Here is a 23,253-nt window from a genome sequence, read left to right on the forward strand (position 1 = left end):
CTGCTAATGACGTAAGCGGTTTCTCTCGGATTCTGAAGAGTTACTAGAACCCTGGTCCGAAAACTTCCGCTCAAGTACCAAAATTATTCCCCGCGTCCTGGCAATGATATAGCATCATGTCATAACTCAGCAAAGCTGAAAGAAAAATGATGGTATGGACCTCGGATATTCAGAAGGATTAAATCTGTGCATATTCTGAGGTTCGAAGTTTGAGAATACAGAGTGATACAGCTGATCAAAATGAGGTGCATGACCATCATTCGAGCTCTACTTGTGCGCGTGCTGTTCGCCGCTCACGGAGTGATTGCAATATGGCGATTATTCATGGTAATTCGGAAGTCTTGGTGCTGGTACCTAACTGGAGCGCTGGGTGGACTTTTGATCGAGACGATTATCACTATGACGAAGAAGAGGGGCAAAGAATGGAAATGGTACGTATTTGTTTTGATGTTAACAATTCACATCTGATAAGATAGTAAGTTTTAACCAATGATGAATCAGTGAAACGGAAAAATAAAACTCTCTACCCAGACGTTGTTAAAACCAGTTAGGAATAAGATTCACTGTACCTTATCATAAAGAAAACCCATAACTGACAATATAGGGATTTCAATTACTTCACTATTACGGAGTATCGATACTGACGTCATAAGTCAAGAAAGATAAATGACGATAGTGACGTCATAAGTCAAGAAAGAAAACGTGTCTACGATAGTGACGTCATGAGTCAAGAAAGATTGTTTTCCATAGTGACGTCGTTAAACAAGAAAGACAATTCGAAATCGTGATAAATCGATTTGACACAATGTGTTACTTATCACCATTACATGTGAACCCGACATTTTGTCCTAACATCCCGACATCCGACACTCTAGCATGTTAACCTGACACTCCGACATCCGATATCCTGAAATGGTAGCCTAACACTCGACATGTTAACACGACACCACGACATGTTAACGCGACACACCGACAAGTTAACACAACACCACGACATGTTAACACGACACCCCGACATGTTAACACGATATCCCGACATGTTAACACGATACCCCGACATGTTAACACGACACCACGACATGTTATTGCGACACACCGACAAGTTAACACAACACCACGACATGTTAACACGACACCCCGACATGTTAACACGATATCCCGGCATGTTAACACGATACCCCGACATGTTAACACGATACCCCGACATGTTAACACGATACCCCGACAAGTTAACACAACACACCGACATGTTAACACGATACCCCGACAAGTTAACACGACACACCGACATGTTAACACGACATCCCGACATGTTAACACGATACCCCGACATGTTAACACCTCACCCCGACATGTTAACAGGATACCGCCACATGTTAACACGACACCCCGACATGTTAACACGACATCCCGACAGGTTAACACGACACCCCGACATGTTCACACGACACCCCGACATGTTAACACGACATCCCGACAGGTTAACACGACACCCCGACATGTTCACACGACACCCCGGAATGTTATTACGAAACCTCGACATGTTAACCCAACTCCCCGACATGTTAAGATATAGAATCTATCATACAGTTAACATGACGTACGTCAGCGCTTTGGGTCGGTTAAGTCGGACTCTGCATCCTTTGGTGAAGATTTGACTTGTATGGTTCGATCATGACCCAAGGTGGTTTGTATTAAGACCACATACCGCCCTGTGATGTTTTGACCACGGCTGATCTGGATATCAGGTGGGAGGCGGTCCTCTTGCATGGTATTCCGTAAAATAACAACCACTTGCTTCAAAGACAATTGCATTGTAAATGTGCAGGGAACAACAACTATGTGTTAAGACTGGGATGATGAGTTTACACCGACGTCGTTAGGGCGGATGTAATCTAAAGAAACGTTAAACGTGTTCTTAAATGTCTTAACTCTATAAAGGTTGAAAATACCGTCTAAGCCTGAAAAACGGATTACTTATACGTATCATAATATATATCACACATTTAATAGGTATAGTGCTTGGTATCGGTCAAATGCTGTTCAAAGTTTCTAAAAATATGTTTGAAATATAATTACTTGAAAACTATTGATAGAGATCCCCCACTGAGGTATTATCGTTGTGTAGACACTACATAGGTGTTTACTGGCCATCTTAATAAGCCATCCGATACGTTTCTTTTGAAGGCTGAAGTTATCGCTAACATAGGCGTCTTCGGTCTCCCCCCTTCTTATTTTTACACAGAATATAACGAAAATATGTTACTGGTAGTAATTCTCCAAGCCATCGTTGGAATTAGGGTCCCGTATTTTCTTTTAGTCCATAGAAGATGCATCAAAGATTGTGCAGCGGAAAAACATGAATAGTGCCAATCCTTTACTCATGATTGTTGCTTTACACAGTATTCACGGGCAATATACAGTATTTGTCAGCATTATACAGTATCTGTCGGCATTATACAGTATCTGTCAGTATTATACAATATCTGTCGTCATTATACAGTATCTGTCCGCATTATACAGTACCTGTCAGTATTATACAGTATCTGTCAGTATTATACATGATCTGTTGGCATTATACAGTATCTGTCGGCATTATACAGTATCCGTCAGCATTATACAGTATCTGTCGGCATTATACAGTATCTGTCAGCATTATACATTATACAGTATCTGTCAGTATTATACAATATCTGTCGTCATTATACAGTATCTGTCCGCATTATACAGTACCTGTCAGCATTATACAGTATCTGTCAGCATTATACATTATCATTCAGCATTATACAGTATCTGTCGGCATTATACATTATCTGTCGGCATTATACATTATCTGTCGGCATTATACAATATATGTCGGCATTATATAGTATCTGTCGGCATGATATAGTATCTGTAGACATTATACAGTATCTGTCGGCATGATATAGTATCTGTCAGCATTATACAGTATCTGTCGGCATGATATAGTATCTGTCGGCATTATAAAGTATCTGTCGGCATGATACAGTATGTCTACATTGAACAACATCTACCGCTAGAAAATATATAAAAAAAAAGTTCACGTACTTTTTTTGAGATGGCGGAAATGGATTTCCCGTGTTTTTAAAAAAAGATTTTGGGGCAATATTGTTAAGGGCCTGTGGGAAGGAGACCCTCGGGATGGCGGGAAATGTAATTCACGTAGTTTTAGGTATGGCTGCAGAGAAACTCATTCCTTTCCTACTACTGTCATTCATTCGAGCAAACTTGTTAGCCCCTCCTTCCAGAATGCTGTAGACCTAATATCAGTGCCCTAGGCCTTTTGGTATTTGAGAAGTAATTGTTTAAAGATCTGAACGCGTTTGATACCTGTAACCTTGAAAGTACAAAAACGTATGGCTAATTTATTCATGTGAACAAACTTGGTAGTTGTTCATCTTCATCTCATCGTGCTACAGACTCAATACCAGCACCCTGGGCCCTTTGGTCATTGAGAAAATATCAAAATATGAATTTAGTAACGACGGATGACGGACAACGGACAAAAGGCGACTGTAAAAGATCTCTTGAGACTTCGTCTAAGGTGACATAAAACTGATGTTTGTGGGCTGTTGACATCTTCCTGTTAACCTTCCCACCTACTTTTGACAGATGATGATGAAAACCATGGTCATGTTGTACTCTTCCACAAACGAACTTGCTTGGAAAATTAAATTACTTTGTTAGTAAAAACAATCCTAAATGCTGGTTTTAGTTTACCTTTTTCCTGTAACAACAGGTTTTCCAACCATTATGAAATACAAAAAAAGTCCTGGTTAACTGTAAATCGGCTTCCAATTTGGTGAAGTTCATATTATATTTTTTTCATTAACCATTCGTTAACTCTAGCCAAGTTTGAGCATGCTGGTTTCGCCGTCAATGCGCCGACTCTTACTTTGATAACATGACATTATTCGAATTGAATACTATTTGCCTCGTGAGCGTCGATGATAAACAGGCGCCGCTTACCCTTCCGGAGCACCCGGTCTTATTTTTAGTATTTCATGTTTTCTCTGGGATCACTGTGATAATTTTTTTTGATGAGGTGATGATTTACCTGATCAAGTACGCGGTTACACAACCTAATACAAATCCTATTGAATATTTACCCTGTTTATGTAATGCCAAAAGTTCATTATGTTGAAACAGTATTTGTGTTTTTCAAATAATAACACAAATAAGCGTGATACTACTCAGTCAGGAATGCGTTACTAGATGTTATTCACTTTTACTTATTTATTTATCAACGTTTACTATTTATTTATTTATTTATTTATTTATTTATTTATTTTGCCTTGGTTACTTAAGTTGTTTTTTTTCACATTTGGGAATTTCATTGTCTATCAGTGATTCTGTTTCAAATTAAAGCTCCATAAAGCATTGATATTTGCGTCTTGAAACACCAAGCCCGTCCAGGGTTGACAAGGACGTTGTGGCTCGGGATATGTCGTGTGTGTGTTACTGGAATAAATAGCATGTCAGATTGGAAGCTATGTAGTGAATGTGACGACACGTGCAATTCGATAGGCCACCCGCCGATGATGTGACTTTAATACTGAGTAGTGTCCCTTGGGTGGGTGCCGAAGTTCGTCGATAATCGATATGATGTACAGAACATATGGTCTAATGGAGCTCGGCTGATTGTGTAGACAGGCTTCGGGCGTCACAAAATACGGATAATGGACAAAATTGATTCTGTCAAAATCTATACCAATAAGGAAAACATGATGTTGTGAATATCACTCATTTCATTAATGTCCAAAAAATGCATAATGAAAGAATGTCACGTGATCATACTAGACCTACGCGAAATTTACATCTAAGGGAAAAGGCATATGAATATTAAGCTAATTGAATTTGTAACTATATTATCCCTATTAACCATTGATTATTTGTCAACCGGATAATGAAATCAACACTAATTACTTGTCCGAGGCCGACATAACGTGAGGACATCTTGATCTTGTGGTGATATGGTACCGTGAGTCCATAAGTGGCTGTGACGTAAGAACTGTGAACGCAGAATGTCTTACGTCATTGATAAGTTTGCTGTGTTCTAGTCAGCTCAACATAATACGAAATGAGGGCAGCGTGACTCAGAAACTGTTACGAAGTTCCTGCGACCGAGTTGTCCGAATCTGATCACATAAGTAAGCGCTTGCTTTTTGGTGGATTGAGTTTTATCAACTTTCGATTTCAACGCATGACGTCACAGAGCTTCCGTCAGATCAAACTGACACTGTCATAAGACTGTGTGTGAGGGTCTAGAATAGGGATATTCCACGGGTGGACAAGCTCGGCAAATCCTAGGGTTTTTATACATTTTGTAAACTCGGAGGTGACGTGTCCCATCCTTCACCCTATCATATGAAAGAGTATTTTTCTCTCATTTCTCATTATGAATTATCGGGAAAATTGCTTCAGACATCGTCAATGCACTATCAAGGACGCCATATTGTACGAAAATCACGTTTTTATTGTAAAATTAGTCGATATAGAAATTGAATTCTCCTTGTCTGTACAGTGTATTTGACAAACAAAATTTGCCCTTGAAAATTAAAACAAACTCGTAAACTATCACCGCAAATAACTGTCGGGCGATGACGTCAATTGGGAGGGGCATGTCACGTTTTTACGCGCGCGTGCTTGTACTGCATGGTTGGGTGTGTAATACGAGAACAGGAAACCTGTGTGTATTGCCCTGGACAGACCAGTATAAATACAGGTATAGAAATTACGTCACTTTCGCGTCATTCGTTAATCAGGAAATAATAATTCTGGGAAATATGTGATACATACTACTAAAGTATTGTTTTTTACTGATATTGTCCGCCGTACATAACTAAACATAAAGCTGGATGTTTTTGATGTTCGCTTGTTTGCCCGCTGGCTCTGTTGTTGTATGCCTTGTCATCATTTGAGAACGGGACATTACTTACTAGGATTGACCAAGATTTACATTGCGAGTGTCAACTATGAAGCAGATGACGCTTACTCTCCCAGAACACCTGGTTTTATTTTCCTTGGTTTTTTCCACGCGTTTCTGTGTAAATCTGTCTTATGTTCATATTTTGTCCTAGTTTTCCTTTTTATTTTATAATCCGAGTTTTGATTATGAATTTGACATGCTGGTATTTTCTTTGTTGTTTCCATTTCTGTTACTACATAATAACTTTATTGAGGACAAAAATCCATTAAATCATCATTATTTGAACAAATACAAACACTGTGATATTGGATACCCCTAAGTAACAATAACACTTAGGTAAGAGGTACCGAGAGACAATTTATGTCCATGACGTACAGAGAGACAACCATTATGTCCACGACGTACCGAGATACAATTTTATGTCCATGACGTACCGAGAGACAATTCTATGTCCATGACGTACCGAGAGACAATTCTATGCCCATGACGTACAGAGAGACAACCATTATGTCCACGACGTACCGAGATACAATTTTATGTCCATGACGTACCGAGAGACAATTTTATGTCCATGACGTAGCGAGAGACAATTTTATGTCCATGACGTAGCGAGAGACAATTCTATGTCCATGACGTAGCGAGAGACAATTCTATGTCCATGACGTAGCGAGAGACAATTTTATGTCAATGACGTACCGAGAGACAATTCTATGCCCATGACGTACCGAGAGACAATTTTATGTCCAGGACGTACTGAGAAACAATATTATGTCCATGACGTACCAAGGTACAATTTTATGTCCATGACGTACCGAGGGACAATTTTATGTCCATGACGTACCGAGAGAAAATTTTATGCCAACGACGTACCGAGAGACAATTTTTTGCCCACGACGAATCGAGTGACAATTTGTTTAAGTCTTTCAGAAACTATAGGACCTGTTACAGACGAGTTTATTTCCATGATATAATATTTCATTTCGCAAAAAAATGTAGAAAGATAATGCAGCTGATATTTTGATGTATTATAGATGTATTTAGATTTTAATACTGTTGAATTATCCTGGATATACCACGTATTAGCACTAGATCGAAATCTGGCTGTTAGCCAATGAAATGGATTAAAACACTTCAGGTTGAAGGCTTGTTTAAAAGTACAGCTGCTTCGTCCATGAAAATAAAAATCGGCCGTAATAAGGACTTAAAGTCTAGAGATTTAGGAAACAGTTTTTGGCACGTTGGCCTCGTATATACAGAACCAAACGGTACTTGTCCTTTTAATCGTCCATATGCATATATGCATTTTTTTTTCTTTTCAACTGATACCATGCTTTATATCGTTCTTATATTCTATTGAAACATATTCTCTATCGCTTTTATCAGAATAATTTCGGCACATTGCATGTAACACCATCTTTTATAAACTGTACCGCTGTGCAACACTAAAATACGGAAATAAGAACAGTTTATGTTGATACTACAAGTAAAATGGACAGGGTGCAAGTGAAGGTCGGCTTTGTTGCTTTTTAGACGAAGACGTGGTTGTCATGTCATTTTATTGAGGATTGTTATGTGGTAACAATGCTTGATTTTTTGACATGTGTATAATTTAACATGATGATTTTGGCTGTTTTCTTCACCAATCTCTCTTTGTCAAACAGTTTGACAGAAAAAACACCCGTAATGGTTTGAGAGCACAGAAAGTTATCACAGGATAATTAAGCCTTTATATTAAGACAAATAACGTCGATAGTTACGTCCGAAACTTAACCGGCCATCGCGTAATTATTTAAATTTTCCTAGAACAAATAATGAAAAAAATGGAATGCAGCAACACTAACAGTATAGAATTTCGAATATGTATATGTGTTTGTATTTGTTTCGAAGAGAATGCACGTGGACGGTTTGAAATTTATGTTTGATGGAGTATTTCATATTCTAACTTTTTACTGACACACGTGACGTGTTATGTTTTATTCTAGCATTTAATGACACACATGACGTGTTATGTTTTATTCTAACATTTAAATGACACACGTGACGTGTTATGTTTTATTCTAACATTTTAATGACACGTGATGAGAGTTATGTAATATTCTAATATTTTAATGAACCACGTGATGTGTTATATTTTATTCTAAAATTATAATGACACACGTGACGTGTTATGTTTTATTCTAACATTTCAATAACTCACGTGACGTGTTATGTTTTATCCTAACATTTCAATAACTCACGTGGCGAGAGTTATGTTATATTCTAACATTTTACGGACACACGTGGCGAGAGTTATGTTATATTTTAACATTTTACGGACACACGTGACGAGAGTTATGTTAATTGCCCACATTTTGAAATCTAATCACAAACAGGAACACCATGTAAACCCTAGTCCCGAGGGACTGCAAGTTCAAGTGCTCGAAATGGGTTGAGGGCGGCCTCCACAAAAAATATATTTACTGGTGGCATTAGCAGGCTTCCGTAGATATGTATTCCGTTATAACATCTGAAAGAATATTTTTAAAATTGCAATGTACTCATTGACTCCGAAGACAGAAGCATATACCATCTGCAAGAATGTTGGCCGCGAGAAGAACGAGTACAGACGTACTGAAAATTTGAAATATTGATTTGAAAACAGTCCGACTATGGTCCCAGTTTAATGGTGAATCCATGTTTGGGGTAGATAAGATAAAACCCAGGAGATAATGTTTTCTTCCTAATTCCGGGGTTATCGTATTGTCTTACAAATAAATATTTCGAATAGTCTATTGGACAAGATTACCCGACAGTCCAACTAACTAGTTATATATCTTGCTAAACATGTCTATCAGTGGTCAGTTTGTCTGACTTACTGTTGCCTGTTCCAATAAAGATACAGTTTATGATAGCATTACGTCTTACACTTGAAAACTGATTATTGTCATCATGTTTCATATTAATTACTTAAACAAATAAATTAATATATACTTATTCAAATTTAGATCGAACTTATCAATGACCTTAGCTGTTGAAAGGACGACAAACCATATAAAAACAGACCAAGTCACCTCACTTACACCGGGAGGCCGTCCTTATCAATGACCTTAGCTGTTGAAAGGACGACAAACCATATAAAAACAGACCAAGTCACCTCACTTACACCGGGAGGCCGTCCTTATCAATTACCTTAGCTGTTGATACGACGTTAAGCAGTATCTGTAAAAATGAGACACTTAAGCTACAATACACAGTGTAACTATCGCTGTTCCCGTTTTATTACACACCTCTTTTAAAAGCGTTCATTTCTAGACTTTTTTCTCCGGATACCTGACAACCCCGTGATGTCAATACTGTCCGAACACCTGTCCCAATCCATATACCATCAAATCAAATTTTGCAGACACCTGCAGATTAAGATCAAGTGTGTTTTTAGAAAATATTTAAATATGCAATTATTGTTATGTAAAAAAACAATTATCCGATTAAAACTAAAAGCAAAATTTCAAACATCAAAATAAACGATATTATTAGTAACTGTATACCATCGGGACGACACCGGATATAGCTACCAAAACTCTGAACACTTCCGTATCTATGCATCGCTGATATATATAGTCACAGTCAGTATGTTACATTATTTCATACATTTGAATGTTGAATATAAAATGTTTTGATTGTATAAGATATAAAACTATGTGAGTGTATTTCATATATTTATTACGATAAATTAACTTATCACGCGCTTGGTCGCATTTGCTGATTGAGAATGCACATGTATATATTTGTAGTTGATATATAGATATGTAGATGTTCAGTAAAAAACATTGTGTATGGGCGAGTAGAATTTTTGACCTTGCCAATGAGTTTGGCTAACACCGTCTCAGTGTGGTCGATGCACGTGCGATCTGCAGACATCGTTCAGTGCGTGCGCCATCCTGCTGAGCTGTGGTTCTGGAGATTGCCATCGCCTTCTTTATACACAGCCTACTAAATTCCTTTTACTGTATAATCACCAAAAGATAAAACAGAGAGATGCGTTTTGTGTTCTACCAACTGTTTTGACTTCGACAACACTCTTTAGTCAGATGCTGTCCCAAACTGCCGCTACAATCCTCCACGCGGTTGATTTTTATAGCACTCGTGAATCTGTAAACATATATTTACAACATTTCACAGAAATATAAAAGCTCATCGTCGCTTAATTATAGCTTGGGGAAAAAGTGACGGAAATCATCTGTTATGAAAATTAGGAAAACGGTACTTAAAATGAGATATATCGCAATTCCTATAATTCGCTCATTTCTGAAGTTCATTGACGTATACCTAGGCTACGTCTACGTCGTACGGGAGAGGGGGCGATGTAGCTTAGTGGCTAGAGAACTGTCTTCTGCAGACTCGGTGGTTGTTCCGAGCTTAGTGGTCGGTCTATGGATGGTCCGTACTCTCATGAAACTGAATTCTGGCATCGTCCTATGCTGTCGTGGCTGTGTCCTTCGATAAAATGTTTACTGAATGACAAGCAGTTGTCCTGTTTAATTATTTTTTTTTTTGTAAACTAACCCACAGCTATTACAAGGGGAACATGCCCCAAAACCATTCTGACTGTTAACGGGCCTATTCCCCCTGGAAACAAACAAACAAACACATCCTAAACAACGAGTACTGTATGTTTGTAGATCGAAGTTACGTAAATATATAACAGATTCGCACTAAATTGTTTGTAATCATGTACCAAATGAACCATACTCCGTGACCTGTACTGAAGTTCGTTATGCTAATATACACGTGCCGAAGTCTGCTAAACAAACCACATGTAAACACGTGCGTTTAATTTCATATTGTGTTATCTCATGTGAGAAATCTCCTTGTCTCTGTTGTTTTATCTAGAATAGGTTTTAAAACATAACCATTAAAAAAACGATTAAAACGTTATTTCGAAAAAAAATATAACGAAAGTTTTGTAAACAAAACTACGCGTTTGGGTAACCATGGTTTTATTCTTTTTGATAAGAATTCGCTGAACCACACACGAACCAGACAGGAACACAATCATGTCTTGTACAAGACCTAACAGAACAATGATGATAATGTTCTGAAAATGACTATATTAGATAAAACCTTGTCATTTTAGTGAACAGTATGGGTATATAATAAGTTATTTAACCTTGTCATTTTAGTGAACAGTATGGGTATATAATAAGTTATTTAACCTTGTCATTTAAGTGAACAGTTAGGGTATATAATAAGTTAATTAACCTTGTCATTTTAGTGAACAGTGTGGGTGTTTAATAAGTTAATTAACCTTGTCATTTTAGTGAACAGTGTGGGTGTTTAATAAGTTAATTAACCTTGTCATTTTAGTGGACAGTGTGGGTATATGATAAGTTACTTAACCTTGTCATTTTAGTGAACAGTATGGTTGTATAATAAGTTAATTAACCTTGTCATTTTAGTGAACAGTATGGGTGTTTAATAAGTTAATTAACCTTGTCATTTTAGTGGACAGTGTGGGTATATGATAAGTTAATTAACCTTGTCATTTTAGTGAACAGTATGGGTGTATAATAAGTTAATTAACCTTGTCATTTTAGTGAACAGTGAGGGTGTATAATAAGTAACTTAACCATATCATTTTAGCGAACAGTGAGGGTGTATAATAAGTAACTTAACCTTTCATTTTAGCGAACAGTATGGGTGTATAATAAGTTATTTAACCTTGTCATTTTAGTGAACAGTATGGGTGTTTAATAAGTTAATTAACCTTGTCATTTTAGTGGACAGTGTGGGTATATAATAAGTTAATTAACCTTGTCATTTTAGTGAACAGTATGGGTGTTTAATAAGTTAATTAACCTTGTCATTTTAGTGGACAGTGTGGGTATATGATAAGTTACTTAACCTTGTCATTTTAGTGAACAGTATGGGTGTATAATAAGTTAATTAACCTTGTCATTTTAGTGAACAGTGAGGGTGTATAATAAGTAACTTAACCATATCATTTTAGCGAACAGTGAGGGTGTATAATGAGTAACTTAACCTTTCATTTTAGCGAACAGTATGGGTGTATAATAAGTTATTTAACCTTGTCATTTTAGTGAACAGTATGGGTATATAATAAGTTACTTAACCTAAGTTTGATTAACGGCGAATTCCGCACATATTTAATGAGGCCGCTGTGACCTGATTGGCTGATTTCTTTAATCACACTCTGATGATTCTTTCCACATAATATCTTTTGAAGGACTGGTAGGATTTTGATGAATCTTGCTTGGTACACTCATTACTTTAATCTCTTCCCGAATTCCTCGTATTTAATGAGGCTACTGTGACCTGATTGGCTGATTTCTATGGGAAATCTTTCTGCACATATGAAACTTGCTTTGTAGAATTATTAGCTAAATTCCTTGTTCAGGTTCGATTATCGGCAAATTCTTCGCATATTTACGGAGACTGCTGTGACCTGATTGGCTGATATCTTTCAGCACTCTAACTGAATGCTTTCCGCAGGTTATCTTTTGAATGAACAGATGGATTATGATGAGACCTGCTTGGCAGACTTGTTACCTTAACCTCTTAACCTGTTGTTCAAGTTTGATTATCGGCAAATTCTGAGCACATTTAATGAGTGTGCTGCGACCTGATTGGTCGATATCTATTCCAGTTTTCCATGTTGCTCAGTTTAAATGTGTATATTTTACAAATAAGCATGGGCGGGGGATCTTGATGACTATGTCCTTATTTTGTAAGTTGGATACAACTCGAAATTCTTCCAACATTTAACATCAGTTATACAAGCAACGTTAACATCTTGTATAATATTGAAACTTGTTTCCAAAAATTGTTCCTAGTCAGATATGTAAACGTTTCATGATCAATATGTATGACGTGCCTTCTATCATACACGTGTTAATGTACTTGTCGCTCCTGTTTGAACTATTTTGAAATGCTGTGTTTGTATTTTGTCTTACGTGTTTGTCTTGATGCTATATTGGGTACAAAATGCTGAGAAAATGTTTTTGATAAGGTAACAAGTATTTTCTATCAATATGTATAGCGAGATAATGGAGACGACATGCTTGCAGTGTATTTTCGATAACGTGTGGGGTTCTATCTCTGCGAGCCATTTCTATCACAGCTGGTAAACCATTTTCCAAGTTGTTTTGTGTGATAATGAGATGTAAATATGTTATATTGTAGAGACAGAAACGTTTGTTTACGTCTTATGAGGGTGAGTGTAGTTTTAAAATGTGATGTTCAAGATATGTAATGTAGAGATTGTTGGGTAAGTTTAGGATGAAATTGGACATTATAGGAAATGTCGAACAATAGGATGACGAATAATGCACATTATTTAATAAATTTTCATTTAATACTATTGATTTTTTTGTTGATGACCTGACTACACCATGACAAAAATTAGATGATCTGACCACAGAAGGACATAGTGCAATAATTACTTGCCGAAATAAAGGCTATTTGAATTTCATTCAAAGCGTATGTAGATACCTCCCCTTAACAAATATTTAAGTAAATGTTTCATTTATATTGAATATTAGTAACTTACTGATGATGACTTGAGTATGATCAAAATCGATATTAATAGAATACGCTATTAATTAATTTAAATGAATATTGATATAATTTATGCTTGGATGTTCCAAGATGCTTTTTGATTATTGAATTGAATTTCTGAAATAGCCAGTGTTTGGGACTGATTTACAGGAACCTGGAAACCGGCGGGGTAGAAGAGATAATATGACTGTAAACACCTTTCGATTTAATTAATTAAAAATGTACTGGTATATTACGACTACAAATGTAGTTTAAAACGCAGCTAACGGATAAAAAATATGTTTACATACATAAAATACAATCGAGCTTCGTTATTTCGAAGTCGGCGGGGCCGTTGGAAAACTTCGAGTCATCCGATTATTTGATATATATGAGATCGAATGTTTGGTGAAAGGTTTGACCGGGGTAGACGAAATAATTCGAATTAAATAGGGTCTTCGAGTTTCACGACTTCGATATAACGAGTTTCGACTGTATGTATAAATACTTATTGCCAGTTAGCTTGCAAGAACAATAATACAATCTCATTTTGCTGTTAGCACATCAAGATACCACTTTTGCTTTCATGTAAACGTATAATTTGAAAACTAAATGAATGCGATACATCAAAAGAAAAGTATGTTTTGTGGAGGGAAGATTTAAGTAGGCACCTGTTGACTGTGGAATAGACATATCGTGATGGTGACTCGACGGGGAGTGACTTGTGTGGATTACTAAGTGTTTCTTTAAACATTCACTATCTGATAAAAATCTCAACTTATGTAATATTTGAAAACCCTAATTATAGAACTTTCAACTATTCAGCGTATCTTCAACTGAATCTTACGTACAGCGTTTATCTACACCTGTACCCCAACTGATCCCCGGCGTATCAGGTTTTATACCAGTCTGTAACCATTCGCGAAACAAGATATAGGAACCAACATATATCAACCGTTTGTGTTGACTCAGATGGAAGTTGTCTTACTGTGGTAAGGATCCAGTGTACTCTTGAGAAAAGCTATGTTGTCGAGCTTGTGACCCCTGACCTTTTCAAGTCCAACTGGAGAATCGAACCCTTGACGTCTTGGTGAAAGGCGGGTACGTTATAACTGTGCCACTCGACCACCCAGGACGAGACTTTCAGGGCTCTAAAGAGTAATTAGTGTTTAAAAGGGTGTTTGATGGTGTACAAATCGTTGACAGAGGAAACTCTGTATCAAAGTGTCATGATGTCTCCGTCATTTCCGGTTTTATAGAAAAAGCTTGAAGTGACATTGATTTAGCGATATTAGGAATATATGTAAAAAAAAACATGGGAAATTAATTTCTTTTTACATTAAGACAATAACCTTACAATTTACTCAAGTACAAAACAAAAAAGTCTTTGATCAATGCCACAAAGAATCTCTTTCATAAATCCGCCCCTTGTTAAAAAACAACAAACAAACAGACAAATAAACAAATACCAGTACAGTTTATATATGTCTTACAGACAATCCTGATCTGTAAAAATTTCCAGCCAATCTCAACAATATCATCAACAGGTGCTTAATGCATATTCAGTCTCGCGACTCCATCCACCATCTTTCTTTTTTGTCTTCAGGTTATATAAAAGATAACGGTTGTTGTGATATATGCATCATCCATTCACTTTGACAAAAAAAGTTCAAACAGAAAACAAAGTCATTCCATAAGTTTGGAACGGTAACGATTTTGTCCAAATTTGATCTGAAGCATTCTTGGGTGAAGAGAAATCGGTGTTGTTTAAACGATGAGTCTCAGCACCATGGGGGCTGAGGGGCGGGGCCCAACTAGGGGAAATAAAGCGAAATCTTGAAAACCCTACTTCTCTTGTAAGAAGGATTGGATTTTGTCAAAATTTGGTCTGACTAATAATTGAATGAATATGATTTAATTTAGTAAAAACGGTGGTTTCGGCCCCCTGGGGCTGGAAGGACGGGAGCAATTAGGGGAAATAGAGTAAATTCTTTCAAATCTTACTTCTTCTGAGTGATTTTTCCCAAATATGGTCAGATGCATCTTTGAGTAAATTAAAGTCGATTTTTTTTTCTTTTTATAAATGATGGGTTTACGTCCATTGGGATGGGAGAGACGGGGGCCCATTCGAGAGGAAATAGGGTAAATTCCTTATTTTTTCCTGTAAGAATGGCGGGATTCATATACGTCTCAATTAGGTATGAAACATGGTTTGGCTGACTCCCAAAGGACTGGAGGGCTGTGTACTTTGATTTATAGAGTTTATTTTCTTTTAGTTTATTAGTTTAGTCCTTATAGTCCTCTAGTATTGTACTGAGAATGGTACAATATAGTCAGAAATTTGAATACAGGTATGGCTGTGCTGATAATTGAGCAGAACAATCGGGTGAATTTCAAACTTCAAATTACAAAAAATTAGATAATGATTGCATAATTTTAAGAACGTATGTAAATTGATGGCAATACATATATAGTAACCTACATAACGGTTAAACTAACCACGTAGAGTATTCGAGTATACTGGATGTAAGGTCTCTCCTCAGTTCTAAGGATTCTGTTATAAATAGTTCTTCGTATCGTTTCAGAGTTATTGGTTGACAACATGGTGACACAGGTTTCATACATGTCTCTAACATAATCACATCTATAAACATACTCATAAAGTGCGTTTCGTTTTCAGAAAGATTACAAATTTTACAGACGCTGTCGCTAAAGATGCTTGTTTATAAATGTTGTTCAAGTTGAAATACTTGTTTCAATTTCTTATACACAAAGAGCTGTTCTGTCTTTTTCAGCAAATAACTGTTTTTAGTTAAGGAGAATTAAACCCTTAATTTTTCCTTAGTTTTATTTTCTTTACGCTCGTCATGGTGATTTTATTTCAAAATGTTGTTTTCCTCATTCGATATGAGGTTTCTCGTGTTTGTTGCTTGTTCATTTGTCTGTTGTTTCCATTGTTGTATACCTTGTTCCCATTTCGGAACGTGATATTATTTTCTTGGATTGAAAAGAATTTACATGGCGGGGTCGTCAATGAAGCAGAAATCGCCTACTCTTCTGGAACATCTGGTCTTGTTATCCTTGAACCTTTTCGGGAGTTTCCGTGTAAATTTTTCATTTGCTCACATTTTGTCCCATCTTCGATACTCCAGAGGTTACGATTACTTTTGTTTATAATTTACCATAGCTTTATCGCATTTGAGTTTGGATTATGTTTCTTTTGACATGTCGGTATTTTTATGTTGCTTTAGAACATAACTATATAGTCTTATTTCAAACGATCATTTTTGAAGGGATATCAACAATTTATGTTTTTAGTATGTTAATGTTTGTTTATGGTCAGACTGCTTTGAGAAATTTAAGACAAGTAACTAAAAGAGTATGTTGTACTAATCCACTGCGCCAACTCCCAATGTGATTTTTAGATATAAGCGAACAAGTTGATTTATCAATGAATATTTTGTAGTTCTTTGCCCTCGGCGGGACCTTGTAAAAACAGAGTATTCTATTTAAGTGAGTTAGAATGTTTTGTTTAAAGAGAAGCAGGGACCGACGTAATACTTCGAATGAAACGGGGATTCCGTGATATACGCTAGTTCGAGATAACGAGGTTCGATTGTATAGAAAACAATATAAAAACAAACAAATAAATAAATAAAAGTTTATCTTGCTAGAGATGATAAAATTATCACGCGGACTCGTGTTTGGTTTTGGTCTGGCTGTTTAGTTTGGTTTTGGTCTATTTGTTTAGTTTGGTTTTGGTGTGGCTGTTTCGTTTGGTTTTGGTGTGGCTGTTTAGTTTGGTTTTGGTCTAGCTGTTTAGTTTGGTTTTGGTGTGACTGTTTAGCTTGGTTTTGGTCTAGCTGTTTAGTTTGGTTTTGATCTGACTGTTTAGCTTGGTTTTGGTGTGGCTGTTTAGCTTGGTTTTGGTGTGACTGTTTCGTTTGGTTTAGGTCCGGCTGTTTAGCTTGGTTTTGGTGTGACTGTTTAGCTTGGTTTTGGTGTGACTGTTTCGTTTGGTTTTGGTGTGACTGTTTAGCTTGGTTTTGGTGTGACTGTTTAGCTTGGTTTTAGTCCGGCTGTTTCGTTTGGTTTTGGTGTGACTGTTTAGCTTGGTTTTGGTGTGACTGTTTAGCTTGGTTTTGGTGTGACTGTTTCGTTTGGTTTAGGTCCGGCTGTTTAGCTTGGTTTTGGTGTGACTGTTTAGCTTGGTTTTGGTGTGACTGTTTCGTTTGGTTTTGGTGTGACTGTTTAGCTTGGTTTTGGTGTGGCTGTTTAGTTTGGTTTTAGTCCGGCTGTTTCGTTTGGTTTTGGTGTGGCTGTTTAGCTTGGTTTTGGTGTGGCTGTTTAGCTTGGTTTTGGTGTGACTGTTTCGTTTGGTTTTGGTGTGACTGTTTCGTTTGGTTTTGGTGTGACTGTTTAGCTTGGTTTTGGTGTGGCTGTTTAGCTTGGTTTTGGTGTGGCTGTTTAGCTTGGTTTTGGTGTGGCTGTTTAGCTTGGTTTTGGTGTGACTGTTTAGCTTGGTTTTAGTCCGGCTGTTTCGTTTGGTTTTGGTCTAGCTGTTTAGCTTGGTTTTGGTGTGGCTGTTTAGCTTGGTTTTGGTGTGACTGTTTAGCTTGGTTTTGGTCCGGCTGTTTCGTTTGGTTTTGGTCCGGCTGTTTCGTTTGGTTTTGGTCCGGCTGTTTCGTTTGGTTTTGGTGTGACTGTTTAGCTTGGTTTTGGTGTGGCTGTTTAGTTTGGTTTTAGTCCGGCTGTTTCGTTTGGTTTTGGTGTGGCTGTTTAGCTTGGTTTTGGTGTGGCTGTTTAGCTTGGTTTTGGTCCGACTGTTTCGTTTGGTTTTGGTGTGACTGTTTCGTTTGGTTTTGGTGTGGCTGTTTAGCTTGGTTTTGGTGTGACTGTTTAGCTTGGTTTTGGTGTGGCTGTTTAGCTTGGTTTTGGTGTGACTGTTTAGCTTGGTTTTGGTGTGACTGTTTAGCTTGGTTTTGGTGTGGCTGTTTAGCTTGGTTTTGGTGTGACTGTTTAGCTTGGTTTTGGTCTAGCTGTTTAGCTTGGTTTTGGTGTGGCTGTTTAGCTTGGTTTTGGTGTGACTGTTTAGCTTGGTTTTGGTCTAGCTGTTTAGCTTGGTTTTGGTGTGACTGTTTCGTTTGGTTTTGGTGTGACTGTTTAGCTTGGTTTTGGTGTGACTGTTTAGCTTGGTTTTAGTCCGGCTGTTTCGTTTGGTTTTGGTGTGACTGTTTAGCTTGGTTTTGGTGTGACTGTTTAGCTTGGTTTTGGTCCGGCTGTTTCGTTTGGTTTTGGTCCGGCTGTTTCGTTTGGTTTTGGTGTGACTGTTTAGCTTGGTTTTGGTGTGGCTGTTTAGTTTGGTTTTAGTCCGGCTGTTTCGTTTGGTTTTGGTGTGGCTGTTTAGCTTGGTTTTGGTGTGGCTGTTTAGCTTGGTTTTGGTGTGACTGTTTCGTTTGGTTTTGGTGTGACTGTTTCGTTTGGTTTTGGTGTGACTGTTTAGCTTGGTTTTGGTGTGGCTGTTTAGCTTGGTTTTGGTGTGGCTGTTTAGCTTGGTTTTGGTGTGGCTGTTTAGCTTGGTTTTGGTGTGACTGTTTAGCTTGGTTTTAGTCCGGCTGTTTCGTTTGGTTTTGGTCTAGCTGTTTAGCTTGGTTTTGGTGTGGCTGTTTAGCTTGGTTTTGGTGTGACTGTTTAGCTTGGTTTTGGTCCGGCTGTTTCGTTTGGTTTTGGTCCGGCTGTTTCGTTTGGTTTTGGTCCGGCTGTTTCGTTTGGTTTTGGTGTGACTGTTTAGCTTGGTTTTGGTGTGGCTGTTTAGTTTGGTTTTAGTCCGGCTGTTTCGTTTGGTTTTGGTGTGGCTGTTTAGCTTGGTTTTGGTGTGGCTGTTTAGCTTGGTTTTGGTCCGACTGTTTCGTTTGGTTTTGGTGTGACTGTTTCGTTTGGTTTTGGTGTGGCTGTTTAGCTTGGTTTTGGTGTGACTGTTTAGCTTGGTTTTGGTGTGGCTGTTTAGCTTGGTTTTGGTGTGACTGTTTAGCTTGGTTTTGGTGTGGCTGTTTAGCTTGGTTTTGGTGTGACTGTTTAGCTTGGTTTTTGTGACTGTTTAGCTTGGTTTTGTTTAGCTTGGTTTTGGTGTGGCTGTTTAGCTTGGTTTTGGTGTGACTGTTTAGCTTGGTTTTGTGTGGCTGTTTAGCTTGGTTTTGGTGTGACTGTTTAGCTTGGTTTTGGTGTGACTGTTTAGCTTGGTTTTGGTGTGACTGTTTAGCTTGGTTTTGGTGTGGCTGTTTAGCTTGGTTTTGGTGTGACTGTTTAGCTTGGTTTTGGTGTGACTGTTTAGCTTGGTTTTGGTGTGGCTGTTTAGCTTGGTTTTGGTGTGACTGTTTAGCTTGGTTTTGGTGTGGCTGTTTCGTTTGGTTTTGGTGTGACTGTTTAGCTTGGTTTTGGTGTGGCTGTTTAGCTTGGTTTTGGTGTGGCTGTTTAGCTTGGTTTTGGTGTGGCTGTTTAGCTTGGTTTTGGTGTGGCTGTTAAGCTTGGTTTTGGTCTGACTGTTTAGCTTGGTTTTGGTCTGGCTGTTTCGTTTGGTTTTGGTCTGACTGTTTCGTTTGGTTTTGGTCTGACTGTTTAGCTTGGTTTTGGTCTGACTGTTTGGTGGACAACCTTACAATCAGTACATAATGAACTGGTAACTGATATGTAATGACTTATTAACTGGTGTTTATGTAAGAGATTACAACGTGGATTGGGTAATTTGGCGATGATGAAAGTTATCAAGCGCTGTTGGTTATTTTTAGCGGTCTCAGTTATTTGTGGAAATACTTTGGCCTAAACAAACAATAACTATAAATTAATCGGTTAATGAAGTTAATGAAGAATTTTCATGAGACAGCCTTTACAAAATTGTTGACATTTCATCCCCCAAACAATGTTGAAATCTATAAAACGTGATATTTTCACTCTGTTTTCGACTGTAAGATATACACCTGTCACAGTTACAGTTAACAAAGCTTTAATTGGATGGTATAACAGCTCCTACTTCAGGTAACGATATTTGTGTTTGATAGATTTCTCAAGGCACTGTAAAAATGAATGAAATCGCAACGGTCCGTAGTGTTACCGTACTTTGTATGAGTTATCGTATTCACGTTTTACATGTGATACTATATGTTATGGTATCAGTAGTTTTAATTACATTTTTGCTTCCTAATCTTATATAAAGTAGACCTGGCGCGCACACACCCTGATCATCACATATGATCACATGTAGCCCACTGTCTGCGCACGCATACTATCGACAGGGAAAACCGTTAGTTTATCCTGACGAGGAAACCATACGTCATAAAGGTTGGTGGACTGTGTATCTGGACGTCTCTTCTTCTTACTGTGATAACACAGATAAACACGGACGCCAACCCAAGACTGCTACAAAATTAACTTAATTATATCAGAGCGATTACGTAAAATTCACGTTTTTTACAGAATTATTATCATAAAGTTGTAAAAATTCATCGACGTATGATACATGTATATGCAACGATCGATAATGGCTGTTAGAGTCTCGGAAGTCTGACATCGACTGTTAGAGTCTCGGAAGTCTGACATCGACTGTTAGAGAGACTCGGAAGTCGGACACGATCGACAGTTAGAGAGACTCGGATGTCGGACACGATCGACTGTTAGAGTCTCGGAAGTCGGACATCTACTGTACGAGACTCGGAAGTCTGACACGATCAACTGTTAGAGAGTCGGAAGTCGGACACGATGAACTGTTAGAGAGTCGGAAGTCGGACACGATGGACTGTTAGAGTCTTGGAAGTCGGACATGATCGTCTGTTAGAGTCTCGGAAGTCGGACACGATCGACTGTTAGAGAGTCGAAAGTCGGACATGATCCGACTGTTAGAGAGTCGAAAGTCGGACATGATCGACTTTTGGAGTCTCGGAAGTGGGACACGATCGACTGATATGATTTGATCCTTTCTGAAACAAGTACTGACATCATTTTTAACGCAAAATTTAATTGGCCAATGCAGCGATGTAAGAAATAATCAAGGAATGAGTGTTTTATGACTTAAAACTATTGCAATCTATGATTGAATTTCAAGAATCTAATTTTAGATATTGCTTTGTTATTGACCCATTACACAAAAAAGGAGTGTACCTGCCATTTATTAAGTTTACACTCCATATTTTTGTGATGGATTCATAACATTTAAAGCTATTAGAGTTAAGCTTTGATAAAGTGGCATTTTATCTTAAATTCTAGATGATTCCCAGAAAATACCAAAGCATTCCGTCATTTTGACTGACGAATATATACCACAGAACTTCACAGATGCATTTTTGTTTCAGCAGAAGAAATATCACCAGTCACAAAAATGTTTCGTCATCACTTGACAATCGTGTCGTTACAATAGATTTTAACACACATTTCATGGGTCACTGTGTGAAGAGTGTGAAACACCCTCGTAATTGATTTGATAAATCTAACTTCCGTGTTGTCTACATCCCCATTCCTGTCGTCATTATAAGTATACCCTAATATATTAATCTTGTCTGATATGAATCCCTGCCTCGTTTCTTATCTGAGATGAACCGATTAACTCTACGTCCTAGTTAAAACATTTCGCTACAACTCCCCGAAACCTAATATCCGCGTACGGAGACGATGATGTATCAAAACAGTGAAAATGCTACGCCCAGGTCTGTGATTTTAAAACTGATATAATATTTTATGTTACTGACTAAAGCGACTATGCAACAACTAATCAGAATACATATTGACTGAGTTAGTTGGTCTGACCACACGAAAACATTGTACATGGTTTACTTGCCGAAATAAGTGCAATAAAATTATTAGGTCATCTGTCTCTGTAAAGACCGCCATTTTGTTTAAAATGTTTCGCGCGTTTGAAAGAAACGGTATTGCAAAGCTTCTAAACCACTCAGAAGTTACTCCAGAAATTTATCGGCTACTTTTCCCTTAAGTACATATAGCTAGCTGCTACCAGATTATTTATAGGATAGGTCCCTATGCATTGAAGAGTTATTACTCAATAAATGACAAATTTCCTTTACCATAGCTATATACGTGTAGAATTAATCAGGAACTAGGTTGTCGCTGGGGGTTGGAACATAGTAGGGACATTTTTAGACGTGTTAACTGGTTAAATAAGTATTTATATAATAATACTAACTTTATGTTAATGACCATAGCGAATATACAACAACGGATCTGAGTACATAATGACTAAATTTGATGACTTCACGGGGACACTACACCATGTTTTCTTATCGAAATATTTAAATTCAATTTCAAGCTGTCTGGAGTCACCTCCCTTTAGCAACGTTTCATTTGGTTTGAATAATATCAAATTATTACTGATGAGTTGAGTTTTATCAAAATCAAAATTATTAGAATTTACTATTAATCATTCAAAATTGATATTAACAACAGTTGTGTATAAATGACACAAAATGCTACCGCAAGGTGCTTCTTAGTAATTGAATAAAAGTATGCAAATATATTGGTACTCTCAGTTCCGACTGTTTTACAAATAAAATGCAATTATTTATTACATAGATAAATAAATAAGTAAATTATAAAAAGATAATGCTAAAAGTACTTAAAACGATCGACTTTTATGTCAGTGGTTAAACAAAAGATGTTACATATACAGACAATGGTAACGTGTCGATACAATATTGAGATTTGTGAGATTAATGGAACTTCTTAACATGCTGTATATGTACTAAAACTAAGATTTTCATACAAACAGA

The 23,253-nt window shown here is 37.3% G+C and overlaps 1 protein-coding gene across 1 annotated transcript in view; it reads left to right on the top strand.

Annotated features, from left to right (window-relative positions):
• The first annotated feature begins 240 nt into the window (after window positions 1-240).
• Window positions 241-23,253, top strand: part of LOC132552985 (transmembrane protein 26-like) — a 37,071-nt gene continuing 14,058 nt past the window's right edge. The window contains exon 1 of the mRNA XM_060217191.1: window positions 241-431. Coding sequence (XP_060073174.1) covers window positions 241-431 — 191 coding nt within the window. The remainder of the gene's footprint in view (window positions 432-23,253) is intronic.

Source organism: Ylistrum balloti, unplaced genomic scaffold (genome assembly GCF_031769215.1).
Source record: "Ylistrum balloti isolate Yb309-2 unplaced genomic scaffold, AGI_CSIRO_Ybal_v1 Utg370290, whole genome shotgun sequence".
In the NCBI taxonomy this organism is placed as follows: Eukaryota; Metazoa; Mollusca; class Bivalvia; order Pectinida; family Pectinidae; genus Ylistrum; species Ylistrum balloti.